The following is a 19,600-nucleotide window of genomic DNA, read 5'->3' as shown; positions in this document are numbered from 1 at the left end:
GGCAGGGGAGGGAAGTTGGGGGTGATCAGGCAGGCAGAGGCAGTTGGGGGTGAGACCAGGCCGGCAGGGGAGGGCAGTTAGGAGCCATCAGGCAGGCAGGCAGAGGCAGTTAGGGGTGATCAGGCAGGCAGGCAGAGAGGTTAGGGGCAATCAGGAAGGCAGGCAGGTGAGCGGTTAGGAGCCAGAGGTCCCAGATGGCGAGAGGGATGTCCGACTGCCTGTGGGATCGGGCCTAATCTGGCAGTCGGACATTCCCCAAGGGGTCCCCAGTTGGAGAGGGTGCAGGCTGAGCTGAGGGAACCCCCTTCCTTCCATGCACGAATTTTGTGCACTGGGCCACTAGGATGATATAATTCCCTTTATATGATGTTCAACAGACAACTAATTTATAGTGACAGAAATCAGAACAGTGGTTACTGAGGGGAGGGGTTTGGGGCTCTGGGTGAAAGAGGTGATGGAAATAAGAAGCACAAATTGGCAGTTACAGAATAGTCATGGGGAAGTAACTAAAGCATAGGAAATATAGTTAATAATGTTGTAATAACTATGTATGGTGCCAGGTAGGTATCAGAAATATCAAGGGGAACACTTTGTAAAGTATATGATTGTCTAACTATTAAGCTGTACACCCGAAACCAATACATAATAATTTTTTTAAAAAGAACAGTGGTTACTTCTGGGAAGGTGGTAGTAACTGGAAAGGCACCTGAGAGACTCTTCAGGGAAGCTGGAAACGTTCTAGATTTTGATTTCAGGAGCAGTTCTGCAGGCATATACAAATGTACAAATTCATCAAGCTGTACTTCTAAGACTGGTGCACTTTACTATATTTAAATTCTCTCTCAAAAAAGATGAAACAAAGATGGAAAAGGGTAGAGAGAACATGACCTTCAACAAAGGAAAAAGAGAACCAGACATGACATCATTTCAAATGACTATGTAAAAGCTTCTGAAATAAATAGGTGCTAAGATGAATGTGTGAGTCTTAAATATGCAAAAATTTTGTCTCAGTCTTCCCACAAGAAAGCCCAAGAGTAAGGGGCCTGTGGATGTAACTCCTACAGGTCAGCTACCAGGGCCACAGCAGGGAAAAGGGGAGAAGGTGGAGAGTAGACCAGATAGTGGAAACAAGATGCTACAACAAACTTAATTCAGACAGTTCCCTGCCCCGTCCCTGCTGAATGGTCATCTGCTGGGACTGTCCCTTCTCCAATTCCTTCTGCCCAAACTGCCTGCCCATTTCCTATACATTTTACATTTTCTTTGTGTTTCATGAATGGGGCTTTGGGGAATTCACCCTTCCAGTAGATTCAACCCACACAGATCATGGAGAGCTGTGGAAAATGTCTCCCTCATGAGCTGACTGTTCATATTAGTCTCTGGATAGTTTCTGGGCTTCTGTGCCTTGTATGTGTTTTGAGCATTTGATGATGTCTCCCTAAACTTATTAGCTGAGTTAACCACAGGCCAGTGTGGCCTCAATGAGGAATTTACATTGGAGCCAAGTCATGAATGATGAAAAGGAGGTATCTGTGCAGAGATCTAGGGGAGACCATTCTGTGCAGAAGGAAGCAGCAATTTCAAAACTCTGAGACAGAGGGGTATTTAGAATGCTTGAGGGAAAGATTGTGCACCCCAACATCCAGAGCTGAATGCTTCATTACCTGTCAGTTATGGGAAGACTCAAGTTCATTACCCAAGTCAGGCCCAGGGAGTCCTCCATCACTGGGCAAGGAGAAGGAGCCTTGCTTTGACAAGCTTCCAGTTCTCTGGACCCATTTTATCATTTGCAACTGGAAGGTTGCTGGGCTTGTGCCTGAGCTCACCTCCTACTCTAAAGAAGTGTGACTTTTATCCTTTAAGGAAAAAAAGGTGCAAAGTGTCATTAGTTTATTTGAAAAGTACTGAGTGGGCACCTATTGTGTGTTTGCTGCAGGGCCAGCAGTAGCCTATACTCTCAGTGCACCAACAGTAATGACCTTGGCACTCACCATTCCCATGCCCGCTGACGGCTCCCTCCTGCTAGCACCAGTCACTCTCCAGCTAGGGGCTTTCTTCCATGATGGGAGCACATCCACCCTGCAAGGAAGGCCAGAGCAGCTGCGGGTGCCCCAGGAGCAGCCCTGGGCCATGATGAATGGGAGTAGGAAGGTCAATACCCTGGCTTCCTCCTCCATCAGGTGGGACAACTCTGAGGTGTGCTCCATGCCTTCTCATAAAGCTGCTCAAGAGTATGGAGTCCCAGTTGTCCTGAGAGTAGCCTGCTCTTTATCACCCCTTGCATTGGCTCTTCTCCCTTCCCTGCCTCACTTCCTCACTCCTTGACTGGTGTTTTCCCACCTAAGTGACTTGCATTTGAATCTTATTCTCAGATCCACTTCTGAGGGAGCCTTACTTAAGACAGCAAGTCACAGTGAGGGGTACCAAGGAGTGTAAAGTATGTCTCCACCTATAAGGAGCTCACAGTCTAGTTACTAGTTTTTAAAAATAGCAATTGAAGCCTTGAAATATAACTTTTGACCCAGCAGTTCAACTTCTAAGAATACATCTCACAAAAATAAGCATAGCTCTGCACAAAACTCGGATAGCAAAATGTTCAGCTCTCATCAAAGCCTTGAGAATGATAGATAAAATTAGAAAATGTAAATATCCTGACATCGGGAAAGAATGTAATAAATAGCATTACATCCATACAGTGAAACACTATGCAGTCGTCAAAAACCATGTTGTAAAATAATCCTGAATGACATGGACATGGTTCCTGAGGCACAATTAAATAAAAAGAGTTGCCCTAACCAGTTTGGCTCAGCGGATAGAGTGTCAGCCTGCGGACTCAAAGGTCGAATGATAGATAAAATTAGAAAATGTAAATATCCTGAGGTCGGAAAAGAATGTAAATAAATAGCATTACATCCATAGTGTTTCTCTCTCATCAATGTTTCTAGCTCTCTATCCCTCTCCCTTCCTCTCTGTAAAAAATCAATAAAATATATTTTTTAAAAAGAGTTACCGATCAGTATCTCCGAGCATGTCATTTTGTTAACAATAATATATATGTGCATAGAAAAAAATACTAGAAACCAAAAACACCAAAGGATTAACAGATGTTTTTGTGTGGGTTTTTTTCATCTCTGGGTTTATCTATACTTCCAAAGTTTCTATAAATAAAATGTATTTTCTTACTTTTCAGTGCACCATTAAGTTTACATAGTCTAAGATAAAGACAGTGTTTCTCAATCTTAGCACTATTGACATTTTGAGCTGGATCACTCTTTGCTGTGCGCAATGTAGGATGTTTAACAGCCTCCCTGATGTCTAAACACCAGATGCCAGCGACACCCTCCAGGTCATGATACCAAAAATGTCTCCAGACATTACCCATGTCCCCTGGAAGCAAAACCACTCCCAGGTGAAAATCACTGATCTAAGAGAAACTAAAATCATAAACCAACGATAGCAGTTAATGAGCATGAAGTGAAGTAAGATTATTCAAAATCTTTTATATTTGTATGACTTTTTTTCATTTTCAAGAAACCAACGCCATGTCAACATTTAACCTAAGTAAATGAGGCCACTTCCTCAATTGTGTAAAAGAACAGCAATTAAAAGATTCCAAGACATCATCTGTTCGGTTTCTAAGAGGTTTCGACTTTTAAAAGTTGAAGTCATGCTGGCCTCACAGGGTATTCATTTCCCAACTCTCCTCACACTGAACGAAAAACATGAGATGAACAGAACCCCCTAAAATGTTCAATATCAAGGACTTCCCAAGTATCATCATTTTCAGTGATTTAACTGTGGTTCTGTGTAAGTACATAGTCGTAACAGATGCAAGAAAGCTCCCCAAGTGGATTGTGACAATTATATTAGCCTGAATGAAGAGGATTCCATCAAGACATGCTTACTGAGCACCTACTGTGTATCTAGCGCTCTTTTAGGCTCTGTGGATATGGGAATAAGCAAGATGCCCAATATGCCTACTCTGGACAGACTTCCGGTTCTAGTGAGGGGACAGCAGATAAACAGGGCCCATTCACCTGAACAAGATCACTCTGCGGAAAAGATAATTAGACCAGGTGGAAGCAATTTGCTCATCCTAGGAAGTGCCTTTCGCCGGTGCAGCCTCTGGGCATGAGTGCAGAGACCAGAGACAGTCTGGTCTCATACCTGGCTCAGGCATCTATGCAAAGACCTGAGTCAGGTATGAGTCGGAGTATTTGAGGGCCAGAAAGAGAAGTGGCTGATCTACAGCGAAGAGAAGAAAGGCAAGTGAAGAGGGGGTGAGGGGCAGGTCAGGCAGTTCCCCTAGGACCTATACCACGTGCGGGCGCGCACGTACAGTGCGATTGAAACTTAGTGGCCCATGCGCAGAAGTCGGTATTTTGTGGAAGAGCCACACTCAAGGGGCCAAAGAGCCGCATGTGGCTCTCGAGCCGCAGTTTGCCGACCACTGCCCTAGGTCTCAGCAGGAAGTTTGCGTTGGGAAGGCCTGGAGGGTGCTAAGGAGAGCCTGACAAGATCTGATTTGTGCTTTTGGAAGATCCCCTTGACTCTGTGTAGAGAGTGGACCAGAGCGGTGACAGTATCACAGGGACGTCTGCCATTTGACCACCACAGAAGCCCAGGTGAGGGACGCACAGTGGTGGCCCAACTAGGTTGGAGGGGTGGAGGCAAAGCGGTGGTATTTGGAAGAAGTTTCAGAAGGGTTGGAAGCCTGCGTGGGCCTCACAGTACGGGAAGCTGGGGCAGCTGTGGTCGAGTTGAGGAGACACTGTGCAGGTCCCGGCTTGGCACAGCACTTGGGCTGCCTAAAGCTGAAGCTCCAGGGAATGAAGCAGTGACTAATGACAGACCGCATGAAGACCAGGACCTTGTAAACCCATTTTTATTTTTAAATAGGCTAACAGCCAGGAAGTAGGGCATTTTGTAACTTCCTTGGGAGTCAAAGCCAAGTGGCGCCAGGAGCTCCCAGCTGTGTAAGCAGCACGGAGCACAGGCCAAAGCACACTCATATTCTTCTGGGGGGAAAAAAAATCCCTATTTAGTAGCTGATGCCTGAAACTCCACCATTTGAGATTTCTTTTTAGTTCAGTTATTTTAGTTCAGGGCAAAATGCAAATTTGCTTTCAAAAGATAAAACAGACTGGGCCCCAAGGAGCAGTGTGACCATGAACTTCGGGGCAGTCAGATGGGACAGAAGATTAGTTCTGGTTCAGAAACAGCTTTAGGGCCGTGGAAATGAGTAGTACTGAGGCTGCACAGTGGGTGACTGCTGGGTGAGCAGGTCTTCATGGAGTCAGGAGCTCAGAAGGAGGAAGCAGTCTGTTCAAACCTGGCAGAGTCCGAGGGAGGGCACGAAGGCAAGTGCTGCTTCTTCCCACATCTCCTCAGGCAAACTCTGGCCTCCTATGCCTAGGCTGCAAATTGGAAGGTCCTTACCTCCTCCTCCCATGGCTGCTGGTCCAGCCCAGCCTTAGGCAAAGCTGGAAGCTCCTTTCTGGGATGAATCTTCAGGGGACCCACACAGGCTGCTTTTCCAGGCTCCTCTGGGTGAGGAACCCCAACATTTAATTCTAAAACCAAATTCTAGAACAATTAAATGACATAAATAGTTTCAATGGCTTTTGAAAACTCAATCAAACCTAATTATCTCACTGAACTTCATCCTTTTAAACTTTGCCAATATTTCTTATCTTTTAATTTGCTAACTTAAAAAAAAATCTCAACTGGCTCTCTGCTCCTGCTGTTCATCAGACAGCTGTGTCTTCCTGTGTAGTGCCAGCTGCAATCCTGAGACAGGATGGTGAAGGTCACAGTGAGGGGATTTGGCCATATTGGGTGCCTAGTCACTGTGGCAAATTGGATACTGTCGCCATCAATGATGCTGGTGCTGAGTATGTTGTGGAGCCCACCGGTGTCTTCACTACCATGGAGAAGGCTGAGGCTCACTTGAAAGGCGAAGCCAAGAGGGTCATCATCTCTGCCCCTTCTACAGATGCCCCCATGTTTGTGATGGGTGTGAACCATGACAAGTATGACAACTCCCTCAAGATTGTCAGCAATTCCTCCTACACCACCAACTGCTTGGGCCCCCTGGCCAAGGTCATCCACGACAACTTTGGCATCGTGGAGGGACACATGACCACAGTCCATCACCGACACCCAGAAGATTGTGTGATGGCCCCTCTAGGAAGTTGTGGTGTGATGGTCAAGGGGCTGGCCTGAACATCACCTGTGATTCTACTGGCGCTGCTAAGGCTGTGGGCAAGGTCACCCCTGAGCTGACTGGGAAGCTCACTGGCATGGCCTTCTGTGTCCCCACCTCCAATATATAAATTGTGGATCTGACCTGTTTCCTGGAGAAAGCTGCCAAATATGATAACATAAAGTACTGAATCAGGATTCAGAGAGCCCCCCTCAAGGGCAACCTGGGCAACACTAAGGATAGTTTGTCTCCTTTGACATTCACAGTGACACCCACTCCTCCACCTTCAGTGCTGGGGCTGGCATTGCCCTCAATGAATTTGGCTACAGCAACAGGGTGGTGACAATGAATTTGGCTACAGAAAAAGGATGGTAGACCTTATGTCCACATGGCCTCTAGGGAGTAAGAGCCCCCTGGACTACCAGCCCCAGCAAGGGGAAGAGCTGTTGGGGAGTTCCTGTCCCAAATTGATCCCCAACACACCGAGAATCTCCTGACCTCCACAGTTTGCACCCCAGGCCCCTTGAACAAGGGAAGGGGCTTAGGGAGTCCTAACTTGGAAAAAAGCTCAGACTCTAGATTTATATTCTATTCATGTTGCCTTCCCTCCATTTATTTTCACATTTTTATCAATTCTTTCTTTCACTTATTTAATAAATGTTTAGCCCTGTCTTGGTGGCTCATTTGGTTGGGGCATAGTCCTGTACATCAACAAGGTTGCAAGTTCAGTTCCCGTCAAGGCACATACCTGGACTGCAAATTTGATCCCAGCTCCAGGTGAGTATAGGGCAATGTTTCTTCACACATTGCTGTTTCTCTCTCTCTCTCTCTCTCTCTCTCTCTCTCTCTCTCTCTCTCTTTCCCTCCCTCCCTCCATCCCTCCCTCCCTCCCTCTTTCTAAAAATCAATAAAAAACATATCCTTGGGTAAGGATTTAAAATATAAAAATATATTTTTTAATTTAAATAAACATCCAGTTTAAAAATAAATATTTACTTATTTATTGAATTCTCATTATATCAGTAATTGTAGTAGAGGCTGGGGAGGTGGAAAAGTTAGATATTTGGTCTCTGCCCTAGAGGACCTGTTTGTAGGCACAAACAAGTCAACAAAATGAAATAATATAATTAAAATATGTCCAAGCACTGAAAATATATGTGCTAAATTTTAATTTACACTTTAATTTACTAAGTAAATAAATCCTATAAGTTTATCACCACATATTTTGTAATAATCTCATATTTGGATAAATGCCAAGAGAATTCCCTTCCCCCACAAAAGCTCAATCCTTTCTATTGCTTATATTAGAGTGCCATCTAATGGATTTTTCATGTAACTGCTGTGTCAAATTTTTCTATTTCTTGTGTTAGAGTGCCACCGTGTGTAAATTTTGTGTAAGTGTAATGCCGTTTTATTTCTTGTGTTAGAGTGTCATCGTGTGGACAGTATATGTAATTGCATGTCCTATTATTTATTTAATTTTTTGCTATATATCGCCCCCTATTGGGATTATCTAGTAATTGCAGAGGATCTTTTTTTTTCTGATTGAGTGCTACCAGGTAGAACTTTCATGTAATTGCATACAGATGTTTTTCTGTACTCTGTTTAGAATGTCACCTAATGGAATTTTCCTATAATTGCAGATCAGAGAAGTTTTTCCTATTTTTCAGGTTAGAGCGCCACCTGATAGAATTTTCATGTAATTCCAAATCAACTATGTTTTTTCTATTAGTTATTCTCCCACTTTTCAAAAGTTTGTGTTGACTCTTCAATTTTAGAAAGACCAACCTTAGTACCCATTTTATGCTGACCAAAAGAAATCCAAAGATTTTTTTTATGAAAAAAGGTGAAAAGTGAAAATAGCACTCGTTTGTTTTGCAGTGAGCCATTATTGGTAAGGCTTCAGATCAACAGTAGGCTATTAGTAGTTTGGGGGGAGTCAAAAGTTATACTCAGACTTTCAACTGTGTGGGGGTTGGCACCCCTAATCCCCTTTTTGTTCAAGAGTCAAGTGTGTGTGTGTGTGTGTGTGTGTGTGTGTGTGTGTGTGTGTGTGTACACAGAGAGAGAGGGACAGAATGGGGGAAGAGAGAGACCAGTAACCAGAAAAACATCTAATTTGGAATTCCACAATTCCACCAGGTGGCGCTCTAACATGAGAAATAAGAAAAACTCTGATTTGCAATTGCAGGAAAATTCCATTGGGTGGCATTCTAAGAAAAGTGATAAGAAAAACATATATATGGAGTTACATGAAAATTCTACTTAGTGGCACTCAAACGGATTAATAGAAAAAATATACTGCCCTAACCGGTTTGGCTCAGTGGATAGAGCGTCAGCCTGCGGACTGAAAGGTCCCAGGTTCGATTCTGGTCAAGGGCATGTACCTTGGTTGGGGGGAACATACCCAGTGGGAGGTGTGCAAGAGGCAGCTGATCGATGTTTCTCATCGATGTTTCTAGCTCTCTATCCCTCTCCCTTCCTCTCTGTAAAAAATCAATAAAATATATATTTTATATATAAATAATATATAATATATATATATATATTTATTCTGCAATTACAAGATGAATCCACTGGGTAACACTGTAACATAAAAAAATAAAATAAATACTATTCCCACCAGAAAAAGGGTTCCCTTTTCTCCACATCCTCACCAGCACTTGTTTGTTGATTTATTGATGGTAGCCATTCTGGCAGCTGTGAAGTGATACCTCATTGCTGCTTTAATTTGCATCTCTCTGATGATTAGTGAGTAAGCATTTTTTCATATGTCTATTGGCGATCTGTATGTCCTCTTCGGAAAAGTGTCTATTCAGGTCCTTTGACCATTTTTTAATTGGAGTGTTTGTCTTCCTTTTGTTGAGTTGTATGAGTTCTTTATATATTTTGGAAATTAACCTCTTATCAGATGTATCATTGGAAAATATGTTCTCCATACAGTGGATTCCCTTTTCATTTTGATGCTGTTCATTTTTTCTATGCAGAAGCTTTTTAGTTTGATGTATTCTCATTTATTTTTTCCTTTGTTTCTCTTGCCCTAGGCAATGTACCAGTGAAATTGTGCTATGTGAGATGTCTGAGATTTTGCTGCCTACTTATTCTTCTAGGCTGTTTATGGCTTTGTGACTTGAAATTAGTCCATTTTGAGTTTATTCTTATTTATGGTGTAAGTTGGTGGTGACATGTCTTTTTTCCCCCATGTACCTGTCCAAACTGGTGCAGCCAGTATGGAAAACAGTGTGGGGTTTCCTCAAAAAATTAAAAATGGAACTGCCTTTTGACCCAGTGATCCCATTTCTAGGAATATATCCTAAGAGTCACGAAACACCAACCAGAGAGAATATATGCATCTCTATGTTCGTAGCAGCATTATTTACTATAGCTAAGATCTGGAAAGAGCCAAGTGCCCATTGGTAGTTGAGTGGATAAAAAGCTGTGGTACATTTACACCAGAGGATATTACTCAGACATAAAAAAGAAGGATCTCTTATCTTTTGTGACAGCATGGATTGGCATGGAGATTATGATGCTAAGTGAAATAAGTCAGTCAGAGACAAGTATCACATGATCTCACTCATTTGTGGAATCTAATGAACAAAATAAACATGAATAAAATAGAACCAGAGGCATGGAAACATGGAACAGACTGATGAATCTCAAAGGGAAGGGGGATAGGAGGCAGGAAGAGATTAACCAAAGAAGTTATATGCACATGTGCATAACTCGTGGACACAGACAATAGTGTGGTGAAGGCCTGGGGTGGGGCGAGAACCGGGTGGTGGTGGGCAATGGGGAAAGGGAAGACATCTGTAATACTCGAGGCCAGGGGATTGTCAAGGGTGAGGGGGAAAAAAAGGACACATATGTGATACCCTTTGTAATATTTCAAGCAATAAAAAAAATAAAAAATAGATAGGAGAGAATTCTGCAGTTGCATAAAAGGTCCACCAGATGGCACCCTAACACAAGAAATAGGAAAAAAAAAAAAGAACTGTAGCTCATGGACATGCCACCAGATGGAAATCTAATTTAAGAAATTGATGTTTTATCTGGATTTATTTTCTGGGATGGAATCTGGGAATTTGTGTTTCCAATATGTTTCTTGGTTTATGTTGATGCTACTTGCCTGGTACTGCACTTTGAGAACCAATGAAGTTCCCACTCATATTATCGGTGGGGAGCTCTCACTGTCCCCATCGGTTGCCGGTGGAAGTGGGCTTCTTGCAATGTCGTGAAAAAAGGAATTTTTGAGCCTCACACAGGAGGATGAGGTATGTAGAAAGCTTTATTTTTGTAGAATGAAACCCCTGAGTTTTGCAGGTCCCACCTCTCTCCATTTTGTCTTCAACGGGGCTAAGATCAAAGCCAATGCTCAGAGTCTCTGCTCCATATTAAAGCACAGTCCAGTCCACATCTGGCCAGGATAGCTTGTCTTCCCAGCTGCTGTCTATCAGTCCATTGTGTGGGGGGTCTGCAGGGCCACATGGCTATGGAGGGAGCACAGGTAGGAGCAAAGCCAGAGGAACAAGAGAGCGAACCCCTTGGGATTATGATTTACCACATTTTCACGGGCTTGCATTGGCTTCACTTCCTCTAGCCAATGACCTCTGTCCCCAGGTTTGACTGACAGGCATGTTCCCTGTGTCGCCCCAACTTTACCGCACATGTGTCCATCTCACCTTTGTTGGACCTGTTCCCCCAGTGGTTTGCAGGGAATGGACTGGTTGCTCCCTGGTGAGTGTGACATTGCAACTGCAGCTTCCTGCTGAAGCTGCCTGAAATGGCCAGGCTTATAGAATGTCTGGCTTATAGAATGTTCTGCTCCTTTTCTATTTCAGTGGAATCTAATTTGTTCCAGAAAGCTGTTTGAGAAGTGATTTGTTTGAAAACGGAATCATTTCTTCCCACTAGAAAATATTCACTGAGCAATTTCCTGAGATGTAAATAACATGAGATTTGACTCATACTGTACATTCTCTCCTTTGCCCCCTGAGAGATAGGTTACTAATCATACTGATCATACATGAAAAGGTTGATCAGGTAGGGAACTAGAGTTTTGTTTGACAACCAAGACAGTTTTCTATGAACAATTTGGTGGAGAACCAAATTGTTTGAGATGGGAGACATTTGAGAACTGAGGTTTGACTGTATTAAAAGCTAGCTAATTACAATGGTATCACTTAGATTATAGTATCATGCATAACTGGGGGTTTTTCCATGTATAATTCTGCAATTGTTTCCATTTTGAACAGTTGTAGAGTTGGAAATCTTTGTCTCCTGAGTCTTTCCAGAAAACTTAGAATACCTTTTTATCAAATCCACCAGTTGCTTTGGATACCAATTTTTGGAAACTTATCTAAGCCATTTACAATGGGGGACCATGTTTCCAGGCCTTTCTCACTGCATCACATACGTCTTATTTCAGTATGAAACTGAGTGGCTTCACACAACAAACCTTTATTATCTCACAGTTTCTGTGGCTCAGGAATCCAGAAGCAGCTGAGTTGGGTGTTTTGGACACATGGCCTCTTGGGAGATTTCAGCGCACATGTGGGCCAGGTTGCAGTCATCTGAAGTTCTGCCTGAGAGTGGAGGAGCCATTTCCAGCCCCTGCCGTTGGCTGTGGGCAGCATGTGGGTCACTCCGAAAGGCTGCTCAGATAGCAGCGGCCTTCTACCAGAGCTGGTGATCAGAGACATAGAAAGCCACAGTGTCTTTGCAAGCCAGTCTCAGCAGTGACAGATCATTGCTTTTTCCATCTGCTAGGGTCACACAGACCAACCCTGGTATGGGCGAGAACCCAGCAAGGGTGTGAGAACCAGGAGGCAGCACCACCAGGGCCAGTTGGGAAGCTGAGGCACTGGACAGAATCTCATTGCGCTGATGGGACCCCAGGTGAGGAATATGTCCCTTAAATCTGAGAAGTTCTGCCAATGAGGCAAATACCATCCTCTTGGGGGAAGGAACATTTTGTTTCCCCTTTTGTGCTTGCTCCAATTCCTCTCACTTCTGCCTCTTTCAATAGTCTTCTTCTCTCCAGAAAAATCACTTTCTCCTCTTCCAGCCAGTCCTCCCAATGAGGTCCCTTCTCTTTTCCTGTCCTCTCCTCTCCTCTCCTCTCCTCTCCTCTCCTCTCCTCTCCTCTCTTTTCTTTCCTTTTCTTTTCTTTTCTTTTCTTTTCTTTTCTTTTCTTTTCTTTTCTTTTCTTTTCTTTTCTTTCTTCTTCTTCTTCTTCTTCTTCTTCTTCTTCTTCTTCTTCTTCTTCTTCTTCTTCTTCTCCATCTTCTCTCTCTCTCTCTTCCCTGAACTTCCTTTTACTTTTCCTTTCTCTCTGATTTAGTCACTTTTGAAAAAGCACACAAGGATTTTTATTTTCAAAACTAAGGGCCTAGTGCACGAATTTGTGCACCTTGAAAAGAACTGTGGTGGGCAAAGGGGAAAGTCTTGGACCATCCTCCACTCCCCCACCTGGCCCTTCCCACTGCAGCCCCTGGTCCCCACTCTGCCAGTAGTCCCACTCCCGTAGCCTATGCTCCCATGCACTGACTGCACCGGCCCCACTCACACCCACTGACGGCATGGAGCGATTGGGGCCGGTGCCAACAGGGGGTGCGAGCAGTGGCTGCTGCCCCAATCGTCCTTCAGGAGCAAGAGGAGGTGGAGAAGCCCTCAGGGGCTATCGAGGCTGGCAGCCACCACTCGCACCCACTGACAGCACAGAGCAATTGGGACTGGCGCCAGGCACCAGCAGCAGATGCGAGCAGTGGCTCCAGCAGTGGCTGTGGGTGCAAGTGGGGCCAGCACTGGCAGCAGGTGCAAGCATGGGGTGGGCCGGCAATGCGTGAGAACAAAGAATTTTCAGTAACCACCAGAGGCTCACCCCCGATGACAGCGACTGGCACCCCACCTTGGCCTGGTGCCCCCACTCACCTGCTCCAGCATCCCGCAGCGGCTGACGCCTGCCATGTTCCGCACGCGCCCCTGGTGGTCAGTGCACGTCACAGCGACCAGTTCAGTTCAGTTGTTCTGCCATTAGGTCTATTTGCATATTAGGGTGTATATATATATATATATAGGTTGCCAGGAACAAGTCCAAGAGGAATGACAAATAGATAAGTGCTCTGGCCATTGAGACTCGAGTTCTTTTCTCTGAAAGGACACTGACTTAGACTGCTGGAAGACTAATCTTTTGCAGCAGGGGTCCCAATGCTGGATTTGGCTTTCCCCAATTACTGTAGTATTTCAGTAAAGGCCCACCAGCTCACTTGGGGGAAGTGTTGTCAGGTGAGCAATCCTGCTCCTGGTGGGGAGTAATTACAGCTGACTCCATCCCACCCCGCCCTCTGGGTTCATAGGGACACTTTCCATGAGGCAGCCCTGCTCTGTGGCCTTAAAATATCATAAAATTCCTTAAAATCCGGGCACTTTGGAAACTGAGCAAAGTCTCGTGGTCTCATGTACCAACCCTGGTACAGTATGTGAGAAAAACTAGCCAATGTGTGAGAAACAGGAGGCGGCACCACCAGGGGAGACATCTGTAATACAACAATAAAGATTTTTAAAAATACTGTATGCCTGGCCAATGTGGTTCCCTGGTTGAGTGTCAACCTATGAACCAGGAAATCAGGGTTCAATTCCCAGTCGGGGCACATGCCAGGTTTGTGGGCTCCATGGCCAGGTTTGTGGGCTCCATGCCCAGTAGGGGGTGTGCAGAAGGCAGCCAATCAATGATTCTCTCTCATCATTGATGTTTCTATCTCTCTCCCTCTCCCTTCCTCTCTGAAATCAATATATATATATATGTAATACTGTAATATAAAGAAGACATGAAAGCAAAGTAATGTTATAAACTAAATGCATTCTGGAATAAGACTACACTAGAGCCACAATGAATTACCAGATGTTTGCACCTGAATTATTTATTCTGCAACAGCTGTTGGTGTAGTCTGACCAGCGGTGTTAAATCAATGACTCAGATACAGATACCACTAGCAGCATTGCCACTAGAGATAGGATTTTTGTGCAATGGTAAACAAGTCTTGGAAAGCCAAGAACAAAACAAATGATTAATATAGTCTTCTGTCCGTTTACTTAGTAAATACCTTTGTGTTTCTTGAAAATCCATTCAAAAACTACAGTTTTTCTCTCTATAAAATGGAGTTAGGGAGGTTCAGATATTACAGGTTTTAGATGCAGGGTTTTCACCCACATGAAGATCTGGAGCAACATTTGAAAGTCATGTGAGAAATATCAAAGGTCTTCATTGCACAGGATATCAGGCTCCTAAGTTCAAGTGTACACCTTCCCCCTCCCATTACTGTGACAGCAAACCCCTCCTGCAGAAATGCCATTGTAAGCTATAGGGGCCAGCTCCACTCCCATTGACAGTTACTGGCTGGGAGGAGCAAAGGGGAGATAGGAGAGAAGAAATGAACTTCTCTCAGCTCACGATGGGCAGAGGGCCCCGCAGTACCACAAGGACAGTCACCCTCAGCACATTCTGGAGCTGTGCTGTCAGCCTGTCTTAGAGATAAGTTATCCTGTGACCGCATCCACTTTTAGTCTAAGTCCCACTATTTAGTCCCTTTACCACCAGCCTTAGAGTCAATAATTTTTTAAAATATTTAGAAATCTATTTTTTATAGGTTTTATGTTCTCTTTGGGCCCCAGGTAGATTTCTGAAAATGGATTTAACACTTCCTGAAATGTTTATTATCTCACTAAAATGTTTGCATACTGTGGACCCAGCAATTTCACTTCGAGAAATGTATCATAAAAAAATAGTATTTTTTCCATATGTGCACCTTTTATTGACTTTTTCATGCATGTTACAGAGTTTTTGTATTGCCAAACCATGTCTGAGTATTCAAAGAAAGAAATGGTACAATGGACAGCCTATTCACCCATCACACATATTCTAGTACAGTATGCCATTAAATAAGTTCCACAAACCCATGTAAGTTCATTCCTCAAAATCAACAAAATTTTGCTGGAAAAAATGCATACTTTTCAGGGAAAATATGTGGCTCAAAGTACAAGAGATTTGTTAAGATTTTTGGATTCCAAGTGAAGTCTTCAGTTTAACCAACAATCCCTTGTTTCTCAATCACCCAGTGTCTCCTTGGCTTGTGCAGCAACTCACCCAAACACCTCAGATAACATCAACATTATTGCTCAGTCATGGTTGACAACTGCAAGCCTCCAGTGTGCTTGGGTCTGGGGTGATCCTATGCATCCCTACAGTACTTGCGAGAACAGTTGGAAACAGTTTGAGGCCTTGCCTGCTGCATCCGGAGCAAGGTAATAGAAGTTTCAGAAAGTTCTTTGCTCCCTTCCAGGTCTTGGTGTGCTGGGCGCGGTGGATCTGCACTGTCCCATGGTAACCACTTGGCACATACGGTTAAACTTAAGTAAAATTTTCAATTCAGTTTTTGTTCACAGCTGTGAAGTCCGCCTCGTTTTCTGCCACCCCTAGACGCTGTGAGAGGCTCACTGGGTCTGTGTATCCGGGAACTTGGAGGAGCACCCTTCTAGTGCCTCCTCGCTCAGATGCCCAGTTGTGTGGGCGAGGCTCCCGTTCTCAAACTCGGAGACCTGTCCTTCCTCAGTCTCCTCCCGGGGTCTTGACATCTTCTTGGGCTGTGCCTCCTCCTGGGGCTCCAGGGGGGTGATAGACTTCTTTTCAGAGCTAGTTTCAGTGGTCTGCAAAGGTTTAGTGCTCAGGAGGCTCCCTCGCTCCTTGTTGGTAGTTGCAGGGGACAGGGCCCGGGGCTTGGGCTGCATCCAGGAGTGGCTGAGGATCTCATCAATGTGCAGCCGTACGGTGACATCTGGCTGCAAGATGCGGTAGATGAGGTCCTTGCACTCCTTTGTCAGGTGTTTCGAGCGAGGAAAGTTGATACGGTGCTCCTTCTGGATGCGCAGCATCTTCTTGATGTTGGAGTCGTCATAGGGCATGGAGCCACAGACCATGATGTAGAGGATCACGCCCAGGCTCCAGATGTCATAGACCTTGGGCTGGTAGGGGATGCCCTGCAGGACCTCAGGAGCTGCGTACGCCGCTGACCCACAGAAGGTCTTGCTCAGGGTCAGTCGGCCGCTGTCATCCCGCAGACAGCGTTTAGAGAAGCCGAAGTCGGACAGTTTGATGTTGAAGTCCTTGTCGAGGAGGAGGTTCTCGCATTTGAGGTCTCGGTGGACAATGTCCAGATCGTGGCAGTACTTGATAGCTGATGACAGTTGGTGGAACTTCTTGCGAGCTTCATCTTCATGCAGGGCTCCCTGGTTTTTGATGAAGTCGAGGAGATCGCCCTGGGCCCCGAGCTCCATGATAATATAGACCTTGCCCTCGGACGTCTCAAAGATCTCGTAGGTCTTGACGATGGAGCGGTGGTTTAACATGATCAGAATCTCAATTTCTCGGGGAAGGAATTTCTCTAAGAAATCTGCAGGGGCTTTCTTGCGGTCAATGATCTTGACTGCCACATTGAACTTCAGGCGCTCAGAGTACGCGGATTTGACTTTTGCGAAAGAGCCCTCTCCCAAATTTGTCCCCATGATGTAGCCTCGTCGCTTGAGAACAGTAGCATCATCCATGGTGCTAAGAACACCCAGCACCTCTAAGGCTGTCCTCTACACACCTGTTAGACATGGGCCAGTGGTGTTCTCATTTACATAGGGCAGAGAGTCCTCTGAGCGGGCTGGGCCTGCTGTCCCTGCCTCCTGAAGGCCCAGACTCTGGGGGTGGAATGTTCAGCATTGTCTCCTAGGTGACCAGTGGGTGAAGTCATAGAGGAAGGGTGCCCTGCCCTAGCTGGTTTGGCTCAGGGGATAGAGCATTGGCCTGCGGACTGAAGGGTCCTGGGTTCAATTCTTGTCAAGGGCACATGCCAGGGTTGTGGGTTTGATCCCCAGTAGGAGGCATGCAGGAGGCAGCTGATCAATGATTCTCTCTCATCATTGATGTTTCTATCTCTCTCTTCCTTTCCCTTCCGTCTGAAATCAATAAAAATATATTAAAAAATAAAATACAAAATAAAGGAAGGGTGTCCTGAGGGAACGAGGCTCTAGGTTGAGCCACTGGGACTCGGAATCCCAGAAGGCTGGCCAGTGAGCTGGAGCCTACTGAAGGCCTGCAGAGAGCAGCCTCGCACTTCGCTGGACCTAGGGTGGGGGAGAGGAGGCGCTGTGGGGACACATTGGTCTGGCCATACCTCCAGTCCTAGAGCCAGGACTGCTTGTTGAGCAGTAGGGCTGGTTACTGCACTGGGAAATCCAGGGTGTTTGTAATAGTCCGAGTCCCAGCAGGAAACAAGAACACTCTGGTTGGGGCAGTCTGAGGGTCTCATAAGGGCATAAGTTACAAAGGTGGGAGCACAGTGTATAAACCTCAATGGTAGTCATACTCCTGGAAGAGACAGGGATGATCCCTGGCATCTGGGAAGGGTAGTGTAGAGAGGGCAACCTTGAGAGGCAGGACTGTAGGTGGAGGCACAGTGACTCCCACAGGCAAGGAGCTGGGGAGAAATGTCCCTGATCTTTTCTCCCTTCTTCAGTCCTGGAATCCTTCCCTGTGTCCACACAGGTGGCCCGTGGGCCCTGCAGCAGATGGAGGGTCAGGAGGGGCAGAGCCTCCAAGCCTGGGGTCACTGCCTTTAGGAAGCCATGGCTCTGCCCTCTCCTGACTGGTTTGGCTGGACTCTTAACCTCCCATACTTCTCTGACAGTGACCCCGCTTGGAGGACAGCTGGCAGGAACTTGTGCTCTTGCTGTGTGTTCCTTTCTGGGGGTCTGCACACCCCGAAGCCTTGGCAGGGCTCCTGGCATATCTGGGGCTGGGGCAGAGCTGGACCTGGATCCCACATTGAGTACCAGCAGCTCCTGGAATGCTCTGAGGATGTGCCAGTGGAGGAGTCAGCATTGGAAAGGGACCAGTTTCTGCCAGCAGTGGGGCCCTCTGCTGTGACAGCCCCTTTGTCTAGGCAGCTCTGGCCTAGCCTTTGGTTTCACCTTGGCCATATCCGCCCGGAGGGAGTTGGTACCTCTCAGATGGCCCAGCTCAGCCAATGGTCTGTGTGCACCAGACAGCGCAGGTACTGCCCTCCTCGGTGCTCATTGGGATGCAGGATGTTGCACTCGAGGTCCAAGGCTACAAGCAGTGCCTTCCTGCTCAAATTCCCTGTCCAGGCAAACCCAACAGGAAACTGGCAGGTTGGGAGTGGACGGACACCAGGCACCCAGCCCACCAGATGGGGAGAGAGGCATGGAATCTAGAGGCGGGAGGGATTGCCCTGTGTCCTTGCCTTGGTGTGAGGGCTGTTGGGTGCAGTCTGGGGTGGGCAGGATGGAAAGAGTGGCTAGTGTGGTCCTGGCAGGGACCCACTATACCTTCTTCCTTCCAGACGACTCAGATCTCTTCTGTCCGAGAGGAGTCAGGGTGGGAGCCCAGGTGTACTAGTAGTTTGTTACTGCCACTCTGGCCACTGGCACCTATAGCAGCCTCTGGCCATATGCGTACTGATTTTCACAACAGTTTAAAAAAAGAAAAGAAAAAGAAATGGTTGGCAGGTCCGTCAGGAGATCCTGTAACTCACCAGGAGTCTGATTCCTGCGTTAACACTTATCAAGACTCAACTTCCATAGAAATAGGCTCCCATATCAGTACAGTTTTACCTACCCACTTGCTTCACTCTTGCCAGTAGCAAGTCTGCAACTCCTGCCATTAGGCAAAGGGATTTATTACAGAGAAACCCAGACTCTGCATCAAGTAGTCACACACCACTTTGACATATTTCTATTGAACCAAAGATACAAAACTAGGAAATTGCCAGGCTGTCTCATTAGATGGACAGAAACTTTTTAGTAATCCTGGGTATCTTCCTGAAGTCCCTTTTCAGGATTAATAAATGCCTGGATAGTTTAAGCTGTAATTATCAAAAAGAGAAGTGCTATATCACCTGTCGTTCACCCTGACTTTAAAGACACACCAGAGGGTTGATAACAGAGCTACCCTGGGACAATTGCTACATTTACAAAATGTCCAATAACTTAAAAGTTTTGGCACAGGTATATCTGGAATTGTCAGAGACCATGCAAGATCCATGAAACCTAAGTGGGTTTTAAGTTGAGGTTCTGCTCATGTTGCTTTGAATTTATAAGAACAGATCAGTGTGTCCCTTGGCCTGAGCAGAAACCATCCTCTTTTCACTTCAGTTAACTTTACAGTTAGACCCGATTCCAGGAGGCTATAGCAGCACTTGAAGTAGAGCTCCCTGCATCTATTGCCCCTTACATCAAAGGCTATTTGGTTCCCCTCTAGGGATTGGCAATTTCACAATTCTAATGCATATTTCAGGTCACTTACTTAACCAAGCAATATGCTCTGTCAAAGAA

General features: G+C 45.6%; 1 protein-coding gene, 1 non-coding gene and 1 pseudogene across 2 annotated transcripts; 2 read left to right on the top strand and 1 right to left on the bottom strand.

The window, feature by feature from the left end:
• Positions 1 to 4,131: 4,131 nt before the first annotated feature.
• Positions 4,132 to 6,395, top strand: LOC102431045 (annotated as a pseudogene).
• Positions 6,396 to 15,399: 9,004 nt separating this feature from the next.
• Positions 15,400 to 15,530, top strand: LOC111825983. The gene has a single exon (XR_002829223.1). It is a non-coding gene; the product is annotated as a small nucleolar RNA SNORA9 (small nucleolar RNA).
• Positions 15,531 to 15,697: 167 nt separating this feature from the next.
• LOC102430724 (testis-specific serine/threonine-protein kinase 1) lies at positions 15,698 to 16,804 on the bottom strand. Its single transcript, XM_023753738.1, has one exon. The coding sequence runs from the start codon at positions 16,802 to 16,804 to the stop codon at positions 15,698 to 15,700; it is 1,107 nt and encodes a 368-aa protein (XP_023609506.1).
• Positions 16,805 to 19,600: the final 2,796 nt, after the last annotated feature.

Source organism: Myotis lucifugus, unplaced genomic scaffold (genome assembly GCF_000147115.1).
Source record: "Myotis lucifugus unplaced genomic scaffold, Myoluc2.0 scaffold_49, whole genome shotgun sequence".
Lineage (NCBI taxonomy): Eukaryota > Metazoa > Chordata > Mammalia > Chiroptera > Vespertilionidae > Myotis > Myotis lucifugus.
This window is presented reverse-complemented; position numbering and strand designations above follow the sequence as displayed.